Source organism: Bombus affinis, chromosome 1 (assembly GCF_024516045.1).
Source record: "Bombus affinis isolate iyBomAffi1 chromosome 1, iyBomAffi1.2, whole genome shotgun sequence".
Classification (NCBI taxonomy): domain Eukaryota; kingdom Metazoa; phylum Arthropoda; class Insecta; order Hymenoptera; family Apidae; genus Bombus; species Bombus affinis.
In genome coordinates this window covers 13,467,473-13,483,896 of record NC_066344.1, presented here as the reverse complement: position 1 = coordinate 13,483,896, position 16,424 = coordinate 13,467,473, and the positions used below count along the sequence as shown (strand labels likewise).

General features: G+C 34.9%; 1 protein-coding gene and 3 long non-coding RNA genes across 8 annotated transcripts; 1 reads left to right on the top strand and 3 right to left on the bottom strand.

Moving 5' to 3' along the window:
• Nucleotides 1–3,475: 3,475 nt before the first annotated feature.
• LOC126928965 (adenylate cyclase type 2) lies at nt 3,476–15,700 on the top strand. 5 transcript variants are annotated; one of them, XR_007717015.1, is made up of 21 exons: nt 3,476–3,774; nt 7,935–8,069; nt 8,687–8,907; nt 9,599–9,755; nt 10,017–10,166; nt 10,239–10,360; nt 10,435–10,682; nt 10,770–11,119; nt 11,292–11,572; nt 11,659–11,835; nt 11,911–12,091; nt 12,174–12,257; nt 12,336–12,434; nt 12,538–12,681; nt 12,770–12,865; nt 12,950–13,073; nt 13,149–13,358; nt 13,439–13,619; nt 13,692–13,827; nt 13,910–14,819; nt 15,092–15,700. XR_007717015.1 is itself a non-coding variant. In XM_050744928.1 (20 exons), the coding sequence occupies exons 1-20, from the start codon at nt 3,667–3,669 to the stop codon at nt 14,072–14,074; spliced, it is 3,369 nt and encodes a 1,122-aa protein (XP_050600885.1). In that variant the 5' UTR covers nt 3,476–3,666; the 3' UTR covers nt 14,075–15,700. The 5 variants fall into 5 exon arrangements, 4 of the variants coding, with proteins under 4 accessions (XP_050600885.1, XP_050600895.1, XP_050600894.1 ...); XM_050744928.1 differs by having other exon boundaries at nt 13,910–15,700; XM_050744938.1 differs by lacking the exon at nt 3,476–3,774 and adding an exon at nt 6,183–6,406 and having other exon boundaries at nt 13,910–15,700.
• Nucleotides 4,848–6,093, bottom strand: LOC126914003 (uncharacterized). The gene is made up of 2 exons (XR_007709546.1): nt 6,001–6,093; nt 4,848–5,183 (listed from the first exon to the last, which is right to left on the bottom strand). It is a non-coding gene; the product is annotated as an uncharacterized LOC126914003 (long non-coding RNA).
• LOC126914005 (uncharacterized) lies at nt 6,666–9,743 on the bottom strand. The gene is made up of 2 exons (XR_007709547.1): nt 9,601–9,743; nt 6,666–6,949 (listed from the first exon to the last, which is right to left on the bottom strand). It is a non-coding gene; the product is annotated as an uncharacterized LOC126914005 (long non-coding RNA).
• On the bottom strand, nt 15,574–16,415 carry LOC126913993 (uncharacterized). Its single transcript, XR_007709542.1, has 2 exons — nt 16,283–16,415; nt 15,574–16,142 (listed from the first exon to the last, which is right to left on the bottom strand). It is a non-coding gene; the product is annotated as an uncharacterized LOC126913993 (long non-coding RNA).
• Between the last annotated feature and the right edge of the window lie 9 nt (nt 16,416–16,424).

Sequence of the window (16,424 nt, the reverse complement as noted above, 5' to 3'; positions counted from 1 at the left end):
AATATATAATAAATATACAAGCTTTGCAGAAGTCGAACTAATCAACTTCATCTTTTCTAAGTTTCTCAATTTGACTACCTAGATACGTGATTGATATTAAACGACTCGAAGGAACAAATTATGTATTTCCATAAGCTTATTTATCGTAGGAAAGTGGCGTAAATAGGCATAAATTCTTATCTTTGTACTTGTCAATTTATGGAGTTAATTAATATGACTTTTGGACAACTTATATAAGAAATAGATCGTAAAGGAACGTATTGTAAGGAGTAATTAACAATAAAGCGTCGAAGTAGATACATAAATCCGGAGAGTACTGAAATTCTTGGACACCTTATACGTGCACGCATATCGAGTGCTTGATGCTGGTTTGTGTCCTTGGGTTCTCCACCATGACTCGAATCAAAAAGGAGTCGTAGGTGTACGACCCATGTCCGTGGCCCGACTGTGTACCTGCCGAGCTTGCCATGCTTCATGGAGATATCGCTAGTGGAAAGTTTCGTCAGACGAAAGTGGCTTATTGCGCGCGGCGGCTCAACGCGGTTAAATCGTGTGATCCATCGATGAATTGTCCGAGCAACGTGTCTAATTAGTGGAAACGTGTACATCGTCTGCTACTATACTGGATAGTTTGGCGGAAATTAGAATCATAGAGAGACATCGTTCTAATAATATTGGTAAGTGATCATCGATCATGTTAATCTTATTACTTATTACTTAAATATAAAAGAAAAACTGTCATAATACTCTAGTAATTATTCTGAAGGTCCGTGCATGTTCAAACTATTTATCTTTAATTTATTAGGGGTGTAGAATATTTCGTTGGATGTATTGATGCCATACTTGATCATCGTACACACTTCTTTCTTTCATTACGCATCTTATCTACGGAGCTTTGCATTCTATTTTGCACATCATTGCACATCATATTGGTGTAAATATTTGCACATGAATAAAGAATCTTCAACAATGCAGTTTCATCGGTTATCGATGCTCGATCCTCTTGAATTACAGGATGAACAAACGAACTGATTATCTTCACGGATGGTGTCGTAACAGCTTTTTATCCTGTCATAAAATTACAAAGAGATAGACACCGTTCTTTTTTTAACACTGTAATTACAGACTGAGATCAATAGCATGACTCGGTCGATTGCTCGATTATCCAGCTAATAATCTAACAATAGTCGATGTTTCTGACAAGAGTATGATCGATGAAAGATCACAGTCTACACGATCACTAACTTTGCTTTTTCGCAATTATTGTGTATTATTATTGTGTAGATTCCACTCGAAAAGGAGGATTAGGTAGCTATGTTTATAAATCATTATAAAAAATATATTTGTATACAATATTTTATGTTAGATTATATGTATTTGGCGATTACCTGTATGAAATATTGGAGCTCTTTAAGCATCGAATTCTTACCCATTGATGAAGTCACTTGAGCAAATAATTTCCTAGCTGTCTTGAACGGTATAATAATCGATTTGTTCCTTCGTGGTTTATTTGTTAGTGCGGAAAACATCCTGCTTGACTAACAAGCTAATTGTATCCTTTCTTCTACCGTCATTTATTTAATGAATCGATTGGATTTGGTCGTTGAAACGACCCGAAGGGATACGTGAAGTGTCCACGGCTTCGCTCACATGCGAAGGAGCGAGAGCAGGATGTAATTAAGACACGACGATTAAAAGACGTCTGACGGTCTGACTCGTTGTAGACGCGGTGGGAGGTCGTCGAGTTTTTGAATCAGCATGCATGATTTGCAATTCTTCGCACGTATGTCAGTAGATTTGTTGTATCTGCACTTGGAGACTTTTGTACGAGTCTAGACATTAATTATTATCGTTTTAATATTTTAATTATCGTTTGACGCTCCATAACTGCTGTTTCTATCAAGTATGTTACATAGTTTATATTAATCAATTAACAATTAATAATTAATCAATATTCCCAAGTGTAAATTTTTATTAGGGATTTAGAGGCTGAATATTTTCAATTGTAGTTGAAAGTTTTAATACATTTTATGATATTTTAATTATGATATTATGATATTTGAAATATTCTTATGGCTAGTATTTTTAGTGTCTTCATTCATCTCTTTGCAGCTTCGAAAATCACAAATTTGTTAGTCAAGGTTATATATACATATTCTGTATTTACCTTTGCAAGTAGTTTAAAATAAGACTGTGTCGTTTCTTAAATGACTCGATGCAAATTAAAATACACGTATTCACACTTATCGGTAGGAGTTTAATTCATAGATGCATGCATTATTTCCGGCAGCAAGGAGTACTCAAGCGTGAGGTAACAAACGCAATGACTGAACTGTTGCTTGCAAATATTATTTTCGCGCTAATAAATATATACTAATACGAGATAAATCGATTCTATTTATAAAATTTATTGTTAAATAATTTTTTCTTTTCTTTCTGCAGATTGACGAATATTACAATAGATTTAAGATTATCAGTGAATCTGTTGAAGAGTAGTTTTAAAATGTCGTTGGAGTAGGGAAATTATTTATTACACGATAGAAGAAAATAAACATAAAACCTCGCATTAGTTGCGTACCTCTGTAGAAAACCTGCGTCATAATCAGGTGATCAAGTTCTCAGTATATATGTATACCAGGAGACTACCGGATTATCGACCGAGGATCGAGATCGATCAAGGATAAATGATAATATGAAAAGAGTCTCGATGAAACTCGAGCTCGATAAAATTTCGAAAGAATCTTCCATTCTTCCTAATCACGAGTCGCTTCTAATGAAGATGCATCGAGCGTGAATCTGACAGAGAAAGTTGCCTATCACGATAATGGATACCATTAAAGCTAACACATGTTTATGTTACTCTTCTCAATCTTTCTTGCGTCTAATTCACGTTCACTCTACGTTTACGCTTATTTAAAATAGCACTGTATTATCCATGATATTTCACTAACGATCTCTTTGTTAAACGACCTTACATTCTTACAAAGACACTCACACGAATCTATCATTTTATTTTCAGTGGTGAACGATCGCCGGACAAGCACATGTGAATTATAAACGACGAACGTAGGAGGTTTCGCGGAATCGAAAGGAACCCGACTAACGAATCCGACGAACATCGGTCGTGCTGCTTAAAAGGACAAACCGGCGGAATGAAATCACGAGCGTGATCTCGGACAACGGACAAGTGGCTTTATCGCTTTGGCAGCGAGGCATCACGTGCTCGTATGCGCTTCTGAAAGGCTGAAAGCTCGGAAAAGCGTGACCACGCGTTCGTTAAACGTCCACGGAGTCGAAGAGGGAAATGCTATAGATAGAGAAGGGAAGGCAGCGTTTAGAGTGGCCCATTTCCCTTATCACGATAAAACGACATAGCCGTATAACGTGGTAGTACTTTAGAGGCGACACGAATAGCACGATAGAACACGAAGCACACGGCCAGTGAGCCGAGAGTCGATTCAGGGTGAGTCATTTTCACATACGATCAGTCGGATCGTGGATTGTAGCCGCGATGGATCGAACAACTGTGTGGTCGTTGTTGTCGTTGTCGTTGTCATCGTTGTCGTTGCCCTTGTCGTCGCCGTCGTCCTGGTCATCGTCGTCGATTGTGTCTCTTTGATTGGCAGAAAAGAAGGAACAGGACTCGAGAACAATCTCTCGAGGAAAATGGACGTGGGTCTGGTCACTCGTGCATCCTTGAATTCTCTGCACATGGGCGATGGCCGAATCGTCTCCCCGAATAGCCTCGACGAGTGGACCTGCTCCAGTTTGCGAGTGAGTGCAACAATTGTTTGCTGATCGTGATCATGACTGGTAACGTTCAAACGTCGCAAGAAATATCAAATATCCTAGAACGGGAACAACTCCGCCTAACTCTTTCATCTCCGAATATAAATATTTTTTCCCAAATCGAAGATAAGACAAAAATCAGCTGTTTTGAAACGGTTATCTATTTAGTCGTAACATGTGCAAATGCGCATTGTCTGTATATTGGTAATTAGCTTGAAAACGATAGCACAAAATCATGAAATGATGTAATATTAGTAAATTAAAATATTTTTTAAAATATTTAAAATATTGGACTTGGAATGAAAGGGTTAAACGCGTTGTTTACTCTGCGATTAAGCATTTCACTGCATAATAAGCGAGCGATCTTAATTAGAATTATAAATGAATTCTTTTTTATCAGAAAAGGAATACATACACGTATTTAATCATACATTTCAATCATATATTTCAATTACGATGGTAGTATCATATATATCAGTGTATGAAGCTGATACGCGGAATGAATTAAACCGAGTAAAGTTACTCGCGAGCTTCATTAGAATTCAACGGATAGATATTAAAGTCCCGTGGAAGGACATTTCTAGAAAATTCTATTAATTCCATTCGCGTCTGAAAAATGTTTATGAAATATCGTTTCGTAATCGCTGATGATTATATTCGCGATATAAACGAGATAATTAGAGAGCAAAGAATTTAATCTAATGTATTTTCACGTAATAGCATTCGGCTCAAAGCCGATATATGTACTTCGACCAAAAGATAATCCGTCTTATTTCCGTATCATTCTAGTCATAAGTAAACATTTCCGCCTGCTTAACCGTGTTTCATACATTTTGCAAAACATTTCCGACGCGTACGATAATTGAATTATAAGAATGACATTAGGATGAAAAGAGAAGGCCACGGAAGCGTTAGAGAACGCGAAAAATCACTATCTAGTAATGTCGCCAAGATTTCCGTGAAATTACGACTGACTATCATTGGCTTTATCTATTGAAGACGGGTCTCGATAACTTTTCAACTGCATGCAATCGCTAACGCTAAAAATTAAAGAGTAGTCCCATGTTATATCATGTTTTTTCTCATTCTATCGATTACAAGGAAAAGTTGGATTTTTTTATGGTGAACGATCGTTCGAACAGTTTATTTGTTACAATATCATCGAGCTTATATCAACAACTGCCTTTGATAATCGCAATGGAGAAAAATTTATTCAATCTGGATCACGTCCTTCATGGTAATTCAATGATGCGAGGAAGAGTTTGATATCAAAGTGTTGCGAGTTTCCAAACTGACGCCATTTTCCTGGCAATCATTGAAACATTTCCTCATTGAATGATATAGGAATATCAAAGATGATATCATTTTTCGTTATCTATCTTCGTCTTCGTATCCTTCAAATAGAAAAACTATTTCATTTCCCGTCAATCTAGAAGATATATATAAGTACATACATCTATCATATATTAAGGAATTTAGTTCATAAACAAGTACACGATTATCTTTTCTAAGCGGTCTTATATTCTTGCTAACTTCCAAAACAGTCTACGACGGTCGCGTTATCGACGAGCAACGTTATCGAAAGTTCTAATCTCGCTGCCACTGGAATGCTAAATATTTTCTGATCTCTCCAATCCCTTCACGCAATATCGATTATATCTAAGATTTATGTCGCCCTTGTCTAGTATAGTATACTTTGTGCCCAAAAATGAAATTTGGAATTTCAACAACTCCGATACTGGAACACTTTTTTTATTTGGAAATTTTCTCAGTAATAATTCTTAATTCACTTAGTACTTCCTGTTGACTTACGCGAAATACCAATTACAGAAACTTCAATTGATTTACAGACTGAAATGTTCTCTCAAGATACTACTGGAATAATTCTAAGAACAACTAACGATATACTGAATCTTTGTTAATTTATAATTATTCTAGAAACGATTATTTACTTTTTAACTTCACTTTTAGCTTAATTTTTAATTTAACTTTTCTATTAAGTAAAGATATATTATATAGGCCGTTAGAAAATTTAATTGAACAAAGAAAACACAAAACAAAAATACTACAGAAGAATAGTAAAACTTCAGTTTTCTCAGATGTGTCAAAATAATAAACAGGACATTGTGATTAACGACAGCAATAGGTATAGTCACTAAAATCCTCACAAACATATTGTCTACATCGATTATATACATACTGCTAACTCACAATCAATTTAGATACTATGATCGAGGAACGAAGACAGGAATGTTATGACGATTACACACAAGGAGAATAGGGACAGAGAAAAAGGTGGTCGGGCCCGAGAGATTGAAGATCAATATTCGCCGGACCGGATGAAAGGTTCGCGGGATACGAAAACGCACGCGCGAAATGTAGACGGGAACTCGTTCGTTTCCCGGTGGAGAGAGCCTCGAGAGTTTCGCCGGGCATCGTCGCTTTCCTGCGGCAGGAAACCGTGAAAAGGAGACCCACGCCGTATCGTGCGGAGGCGCGGCTGCGCTCCGCGATACCCGCTACGATTTTTATCGTGCTTTACGAGCCGCATAATTCACGTCAGCTACCGTGATTTTACATCAGACAGCCGGTGACTGTCGGAGATACGCGCACGTTGGTAACGTCGAGTTTTTTGACTCTTCCATCAATGAAATTGTGGCTACTGTGGCTATTGTGGTTTCCGTTCGATATCGAATAATAGTTATTCTTCATAAAAGGATATATACTGTTTAATCGTGTCGCGTGAAACCACTATTTATATATATCAAGTTCTTGGAATATAAAATTACAAGTTGAGAAAGTTTAGAATTGATTTAAGATATTGTCTTGTTTGATGAAACAGAAGGAAGAGGAAGTACCATTTTGACAAAAAGGTGTGATTTTATATAGTGATTTATTTTAGAGATGGTTAATAAAATTCCGATAGTTTATTATTTATCTTTAGTATCTTTAGTTTGTAATATTGTTACTTGTGTTTGCTATAGATTTTTAAACACCTTTTTAAGTTAGTATCTCGCGATGCTGTGTTTCTTCTGTGACGCAGTTACATGTGATTCCATATCGGTCCGAGCGTAGGTAACATCGAAGGATCTTTCTTGTATTTTTCCAGGACTGGAATTTTACTGTGGTCTCTCTTCATTTGTGTCTCAATGTATGTTTACTAAGAGAATAAGAATCGTGTGAGATTTCCATTACTGGTCTTCACTAAATGATATGTAATTGCGTATAGGTACATATATAAATGTCACGTTCTTCGAAAGATCTATGTGGCAAACACGTGTGATTCTAATTGTAAGATTTATATGTTGAATGCTATACTCGTCTGCGTAAAAAGTGTTACTGCTACTAATGTACTTCAACTGGTTTTATATTAGAACAATATAAAACGAGTTTTCCATAAAATCAATAATCTCCTCGATTTTAAGTATTTTTCTCTCTTTTGCCGTGTATTTGTTCATCCATCATAAGTACACAGGCAAGTCTTATTTTATACAAACACTCGACAGGAATGGAACATTTGCAGCCGTTCGAATACTTACTAATTATCGTTCCCGCTTCTTATATCTCTGCACATTTATTTTGTTTTTTTGACCGTTATTGTTAATAACTTTAATTAGTCGAATTCTAAGGAACTTCAATTTCCGAGTCATTGGGAAGCTAACGAGGCAATCATGTACTATATCAGGCGTTAAATTTAAATGATCGCGGGTGAAAGTCGATGGAATGCATTGCAAAATGTGTATCGCGTACTTCCAGCTATTTCAGTTATTAATCATTATTTTTAACTTAAATGTAATATACTCTCTTTTACAAACGATGCTTTTTAAGAAACAGTCATGCTTTCTTTTGGGCAAATCATAATTTTTCTTATTAAGTTTTATTTCTATAATAATGTTAGAAAATTAATCAGATCACTATCGATAAAACATCGTCTTATCAATAATGATGTACCTTGTTTTTTAAATTTCGACGATGCATAGGTTTTATCATCAATTTTTATTATAAAAACGTTAGAAAATTAATTAGATAATTATTGATAAAATATCGTTGCGTTGACGGTGATAATGGTTACCTTATTTAGAAAGCTCAAACAATCGTTCGGTCACACACCGAATACATAATCTGATGTGAGCTTTCACTTTCAGAAACAGTTCAAATACAAGGGCCTAGAGAAGCTATTCACGGTTTACCAAAGGAGGATTCAGTATGGTTATCTGTCGCTCTTCGTACTCTTGCAATTGGCCCTCGGAATCACGTATTGTTTGATTCTAGTTACAATGGTAAGTGAGAAACAGAATACGAAACAATAGGGCGCTCCGTTTCGAAGTTACGTATCCAGTTGTTATCGAGGAACCGCTCTACACTATGAAGAATATATCCTATTAATTAAAACTTCCCCTTTCGTCTGTAATTAGATTATAGCATTCATTCGATTCTACAAATTATTTCAAATAATGATTAAAAGCTTCTACAAACAATTGATTCTAGTATCTGTAAAATATCTTACTTATTAAAACATAGTGTTGATTGAAAAACAATAATACTTAATTTTCCATATATTATTCATTTTTCATGCTAAAAAAAGAAGGCGTACTGAAAACTGCAACTTATCCGACTTAGATTTTCCTCTAATTGATTTCCTCCATCAATAGCATTGCAAATATCGTGCAATTACAATTACTTCTGTATACTCAGGTGACAATTGTAGTTCTTAGTGAATCGATAATCTTCATTGGTAAGGAGTGGCCAGTTTTATTCCTAATAATAGTCACGCACGGGATACATTCAAATTACGTAGAAATTAATCAGTAAAGCTAAAAATACAGTTAGGCTTTAAGTATTTACAGAGCGAGAGAGACAGAAAAAGAGACACTAAATTTACTCTACTTTTTCGTAGGTCAGCATAGAGAATTGTGTGCCGGATGTGGTGATCTGCAGTCTGGTGAGCGCGCTACTATGCCCGCTAATCGCGATCTCGTTCAGGTCGAAAATTATCGCTAGGAACACCTATTTACCGGTCATGTTGTCCTGCTTGATCGTAGTGCTACTGGTAGTCGGTGACTTGGCCGTTCCCTTGTACTACACCCTCCTCTATAACGACGACATACCACCGATAAGGTAACACCGATAAGAAAACGGGGAAGTTCCCGGCTAATCATGACAAGGCCACCGTTTAATTATCATTCGCGACCTTCGGTTTCCTCATTGGTACAGTCGGCTTTCTGCAACTCGTACTTTGGATTTACTTCCTTAAAACTGTTAGTATGTGCAATAGTTGTGAAAGATCGACAAAATTGATGTTAATCTCATTGTGCGAAACATTTTGTAAGAGGTTCCGTGAGATAATTCTCTAGGCGGTCGTATCCTCGTTTATCTTTAAATTATCGGTAAATCGTAATGGTTTTTTGTGTTAAAAATAGATATTCCAGAACAGATAAGAAAGCTTGGCTAGTATCATAAATTGTTATCTTTTCATTATTCCACCCAGATCGAGTTAATGAAGTTACTGGCGTTATATCTTGATACCTTGCATCGTTTATTTCTTGCCCTCCATTTTTTTTTTTTTTTTTTTTTTTTTTTTAGTCCTAATTTGTTTCTTTTATTGTTGTATGTATCCGTTTGAGGATTCAAGAATGAATATAATGAGTAGTCGATACCAGGATTAAGCTAATGTGCAATTGTCATTAACAGATTCCATTTAGCGATCAGTTAATTGCGTTTTACCTTTGTTGCTAATGAATGCATAACCGTGAACTTTTATATACGTTTCGTTTATATACATGCGATTGTGTTTGTTTTTCTTTTGCAGACCTGCGTACGCGACTCACGCGCTCCTGGCGTGTTACGTTTTCCTGCCTCTTACGGAGAATTTACACGCTTTCGTACTCGGGATCACGGCTACCATATGTTACCTAGCCGCTCTCTTGTTAATCACTTACAGAAACACATTCGATTATAGCACAAAGGTAAAAATATCATACTGCTTATTGACGTCGGATCGTTAAAAACTGTATAAATGTATCTTCAAATAGCAGACTGTTCGGAATGATTAAATAATGAGCTGACAGAGTGAATTTATCATTTTGAAAGATAGTCTTGGTATCTTTCACAGAACAACAGTTAAAATCAAAGTATAAAGAGCTACATTTCTTTAAATTATTTTATTCTCTTGAGTTATCAAAAAATTTTCTATTGCAATATTTTAATTTGATTTATAAATATTTCAGATCATTACAGACACTATATACTTTGCTTGCGTAAATGGTCTCGGTTTGTACTTCAGATTTATGAATGAAATTGTTATCAGACGATCGTTCCTAGATCACCGCAAATGTGTGGAATCGACACTGCGGTTGAATTATGAGAAAGATCAGGAAGTATGTTTCTATAAACGAGTTTCATAGAACGTGATTAAGTATTTTCTCATAAAAACGAATAACAATTTTCAGGAGCAACTTACGCGGAGTATATTGCCTCAACATATAGCTGCAAAGATAAAGAAAGATTTTAGGGACATTTTTAGATTTATAGAAGAACATAAAAAACCTCCTCCCAAAGGACGTCCTCATAAGTATGTTTATTCCATAATAAGTAAATATCTTTCATCGCAAAGACTTACAACAAGTATTATTCATTGGTTTTTAGTGATTTATGCGTCGAAACGCACAACAACGTAAGCATTTTATATGCTGACGTGGTGAATTTTTCCGGACTAACCGTGACATTGCCCGTACGAAAATTAGTAGAGACATTGAATGATTTGTTCGGTAGTTTTGATGAGGCTTCCGAAAGGCATAATGTTCTACGTATCAAATTCTTAGGTGACTGTTACTATTGCGTAAGCGGAGTACCAACTCCGAATTCTCAGCATGCAAAGAACTGCGTAGATTTAGGTAAATTATTCATTTTAAAATATGTATATTCTTATCCATTCCTCTCACTTTCACTTCTTAGAAATTTAATAAAGCTTAATTAATTAGGTCTTGATATGATAAAGATCATCAAAGATGTGAGAGCAAAAGTACGTCGCGAGAGCGGTGTGGATGTAAATATGAGAATAGGAGTTCACTCGGGCAACATAATATCGGGAATCCTGGGTAACAACAAGTGGCAGTATGATGTCTGGTCACGCGACGTCGTTATAGCTAACAAAATGGAGCAAACAGGAAAACCCGGAAAGGTTCATGTTACACAGCAAACATTGGACCTCGTGAACGCTAACGAATACGATTGCGTTCCGGTGGAATCCTTGAATGACGAGGTTCTCAAGAAATACGGAATTCGAAGTTACTTGATAACTCCTTCGACTCCAGACCCTCCGTCTACGCAGGTGCGTATTTCCCAGTGGCGTAGGAAGCCCGTGGTAAGCGAATGTGAATGAAAAATTTGTTTACACTTAACAACGTTCGAACAAATTCCTACGCCACTGACAATATCTTCTTAATCGTTGAACGAACTTCCGTCGAGGGTTTCGCATCGTTGACAGGCGAACCATGTTGCAGAACAGCGAGAACACCTTGACAGTCATGACTCCAAGCACCCCTCCGGTGTCCAACAAGCATTACGTGAGATTCTACGTACGAAGCAGCGTTACTAACGCTGCCTCGAGAAGCAGTAGACGGCTTACTGCTACTATAAATAATCACGTTGATATGTTCGCCGGCTCTTGCAGACGACGTACACACTTTATGGACTCCTGTTTGCGAGATTATCATCTGATGCTCAAAGCCGCAGATGCGGAGATGGAGAATGCTATTAAGAAAATGCCTCTCACCAAGTGGAAGTAAGTACTCTCGATTTCTGATTCATTCGGTAACTCTGACACGTTCTATATAAAATTGAAGATGAATTTTTTTGATGATTTTCTAGGCAATGGTGCAAATGGGAAGAGATAAATCCAATATTTTTAACATTTCAACAATGGAATTGGGAGATACCGTTTCTGAAAGAACCAGATCCACTTTTCAAATTTTATATCGGTTCCGCTGTTTTCGTTCTGATTTTTATGGGACTCATTTACCTGGTGCCTACATTTTCGCTTTCTAAGTACGTTTTCCTTACAAGAATATTTATTAACAATACGGATAAGATTGAAAACGTTTTCAACACTCTAATTTATAGGTGGCATTTGAGCACAACGATTAGTTACGCGACGGCGATATTATTTTTGATTGCTTTACTGCCGATAGCTTGGATGCACTTCGCTTGGAACCGATATAAGGACCCACATGATGAACATGAAGGACATATACCGCATCCTCGCAATAAATTATTGTGTTTTCTATATCAAACTAGCATAAAGGTAAATATTCTTATATATTTCATATCTCATGTGATTTTTATAGTATTGAGTATTATATTATATTTTTTATACTATATTGTAGGTTGTTTGGAGTGCATTCCTCAGGACAGTGCTATACTTGGTAATAACGATAATGCTAGCAACGTGCGCTATGTTTGACATGATTGTAGGTTGACAGTATACATATATACTATGTTAAATATTAGATTATTAATTAAAGTATTCAATTGTTATATAATTTCAGTTTGAATGCAAAAATGTGAATGAGCTTGCAAGTAATAATATAACATCCAGCGTGTTGGATCCTGATGGTATGAAACTTGATTGCGTGGCTACACCTTGGGTAAGATTGTTTAGTAGGTACTTGTATGCTATAGATTCTCTATTAGCTTAACTTTCCAGAACATCAAACAATGTTTTTAATTTCATTCAACGACTATTTCTAGCAAATGACGCAAACTTGCTCCTTGGCAATTCTGACAAGCTTTCTGTTTTTGAGACTCCATTATATCCTAAAGTTAGTAATAGGCATCATAGTAGTGATATTTTATTCGTGGAATGTTTGGGTGTATCGTTCAAATTTATTTCAGGTAATTATAATCAGTCTTTTTAATTTGTTACTGTATTTGTAAGTAAATTTTAGTGGCAGGTCATTTTTATTTGCAATTTCTTTCATAGTCAGGCGAAAGATGGAATCCATATTTAGAACCAAGACTGGCTCACATTTTAAGCATAGTTTTCCTTGCCTTTTCGTTGCATCTCATAGATCGTCAGGTGAGCGTATTCAAATTGACAAGAGCATTATTTCTTCAATAATACACTGCTCGTATATATTAACTCGAGTAAAAATTTATTCAGGCAGAATATCTGAGCAGATTGGACTACTTATGGAAACGTCAATTGACCAAGGAACAAGATGAAGCATTCCATACGAGGAACGCTAATAAACTTCTACTCCGTAATATTTTACCAGAACATGTTGGTATGTTAATTTTTAAATAATATCAAAATGCAATCAATTACGATCTTAATTATATCACGTATAAATTTTATGTAGCGGAGTTCTATTTGAACATGAACAGAACAGAAGAAAACGAGCCCTATCACGAAGCTCATAATAACGTGGCCGTCATGTTTGCTTCATTAACGGATGTATCCATTGATGGAAGTAATACTCTGGCAGATCTAAATGAGATCATATGTGAATTTGACAAATTATTATTTGAACCATGCTATGTTTGTCGAATTGAAAAAATCAAAATTGCTGGTAAATGAATATAGAACGAAAATAAGAATTTTTAAAACGCGTTGTAAAGACATAATGGAAGAACGTTATGATCGTCTTAGGTACCACCTATATGGCAGCTTGTGGATTAGAAGCCGGTCGACGAGATTCGATGCGTAGCACAGTAAGCGAGGAAAATTTCAACGACAATGTGGTAAAAGTTATGGCTCAGTTCGCAGCCGAGATGATGGCAGTACTAGATAAATTGAAGAGGAAATCTTTTTACACATCGAAACCTTATAGGTACATATTTATATCTGTATAAATCTATATTCGTTTACCTGAATTGTTTATGAAAATAAAATATTGTTTCAGATTAAGAATTGGAATATCACATGGCGAAGTAACAGCGGGAGTAGTAGGCGCTCAAAAGCCATTGTATGATATCTGGGGTGATGCTGTGAACATGGCATCGAGAATGGATACGACAGGTGTTCCAGGAAAGATACAGGTTCGATTAAAACTAAATTTTAGCTTAAAGAAGTATATTTTTTTATTCAAAGCCATTTTTTGGATAATGATCATTTACATAGGTTACGGCAGAGACTGCAGCTGTTCTTGAACAGCAAGATGTTAAGTGTCACCTTCGAGGAGAAACGTATGTCAAACCGAAAGGATTCGTTACAACATACTTTGTTGGTATCGACGATAACCGACAACTTCAAAGAGCGGATTCTATCGAGGAGACTAGTCTGTGATCGAAACGCTCTGATCAATTACTGTGGTCATAATGTGAAAAGTGAGATATTAGGTATCTAAGTGAATATATAGAGACACAAGAGAAAAACCAAAGAAAATTTAAAAGACCAAAGAATCGAGGGAAAAGAACGCAATCAATGACTGCGTCACTATGTGGAATACCTCAACTTATTCAATCGATTACACATGTGAAGTATGTTTGCAATTATATGCCATAAGGCCGATTATTGACAAAATGATGTATGCATCATCATTACAAATCGAAGATGCTAATTTTAATAGCATTTTTTTACATAAAAAAATTGAAAATGATTTTACATAATCATTATATATGTAAAAACAACTTTATACATAATAGTATACATTTAAAATATCTTCCATTAGCGTTTTCCAATTTGTAAATTCATTTACGTGAAAGATGTTTTACGTGAAAATCTATTAACGCTATACTTTATTTCATTCGGCCATTTGAATATTCATATTGTAAGTAAGTAAAATAATTTCCAAATGGTGATTTTGGAAAACGCTATCCTAAACAATGCACAACCCATTGAAAGTATGAAAGTCTTGTAATTGACGATAAAAATATTTTCAAGAGTGACTCTTTGCAAATGACAATTAGAAAGATAATCAAAAGGACAAGAATATAACATTTTATTTATATCGATGCATGCGAATGATAATGATGTTCTTTAGCTGTATGTTAAATGTACATACAATGCTCCGCATCTGATTAACAAAAAGGTAGCTAGTTTGAAATATTTATTGACATAGGTTTTTCCAGGGTCATGACAATGGGCGAATGTTTTGAAAATTGATGTACTTATAAACATATTTTCACGATGTTCACTGTAAAGCTAAAAACATTTCATAATATCAAAGTTCATAAGTTTCAAAACTCAGCCTTGAAATACCTGGACAGCTTTATGTTCTATTTCGTTTATGTCGAACACTAAATTTTCGTTTAAATACGAACATGCGATGATATCACAACCTCATTATTAATTTGTTTCCAGGCATAGTTTAAATATTTTGTGAAAATTCTTAATAAGTAATTAAACAAATCGGGATGGAATTTTCATTATATAAAGGTTATTGCTATTTAGCGACTAAGCAAAGTGATTAATAGAAATATAAAGTCGCCCCGCAAATCGCGAATCTAAACACATAAGAGATTCGTGTTTAATGAATAAGTAAAAATAATTCTTATCACGTAATATCAATGGATTTTTACAATAATGCCTACGAACTATGCCCAAAATCATTATGTTCACTTTACGAATCGTTCCAGTAGAACAGATACAGCAATTTTTTAAATATATCATTTCTTCCTTAATTTATGAACCACACATTTTATAAACTGAGCTCCCCATCCTGGTTATAAGTAGAACTATGAATTTATTTTTCTATCGACTATATTATTAGCGTGACAAACGCTGCTTTCTTTCTTTGTAAATATTTTTGTATATATTTTTTAAATATTAAAAATAACGACCAATGTGATTGAAATAAAGTATTTATTACTACATACACAAGGTGCAAACGTAATTTATAAACAAACAAACGTAAAAGAGCATTATAACAGATATCTATATATACAATCCAATAAAACTCTTAATATTTAACGCTTTGTACCTCTATTGTATTATAGTTTTCCCTTATATAAGTCTTTAATCTCGTGACATCTTACCCCGTTCTATTGTTCTTTTTTCTTCGTTTATTATTTTTTTATAGTCATACATGTTCTTAGTTTTTTAACGCTATAGTTTTGTGCAATCTGTCGGAACGAGATCTTGAGATAAAGAATATTACCCATAGCAACAGTATAATTAGGAGATATTTTTATTAAAACGGAAATTACTAATTATCAACTATATAAAAAGTTTTTCATTTCAATACAAAAAATATTAGAGATCATGCATCTATTTTATTAAATCAATTTCTTTCATACCAACCCTTAATATTCTTACATTTTTATATAGCAATTTTTAAGATTTTTTTACGGTTATCGCGTTCGACTTTTCATTTTTGAAATCTACGAGGACAGTCTTCCACAGTAGGATTGGACTATAAATATTTATAAAATTAAATTTTAATTAACTTATAGTAACAATAGTTTTTAATAATTATTTATGAAGTTCTAATTAATAGAAAAAGTAATTCCCCCATCCATAAAAGGGTTAAAAAGCATAGTAGTAATAACATACGTTTTACGTGATTCATTAATTACATGCATGCATGTTTCATGAATTTTTCCTTTATGCTAATTAGAATAATTCGTTAATTTTTCAACAAATGGCTACGAAGATGGTTTCACATACGTAATGGCCTCGTTTTTTCGATCGGGAG

Excerpts from the sequence above, each read along its gene's own strand:
- LOC126928965 (XM_050744928.1), top strand. The coding sequence starts at position 3,667 with ATGGACGTGGGTCTGGTCACTCGTGCATCCTTGAATTCTCTGCACATG. Across the intron at positions 10,361-10,434 it reads CCCAAAGGACGTCCTCATAA|TGATTTATGCGTCGAAACGC; the intron begins GTATGTTTATTC and ends ATTGGTTTTTAG. Across the intron at positions 12,682-12,769 it reads ATCGTTCAAATTTATTTCAG|TCAGGCGAAAGATGGAATCC; the intron begins GTAATTATAATC and ends TTTCTTTCATAG.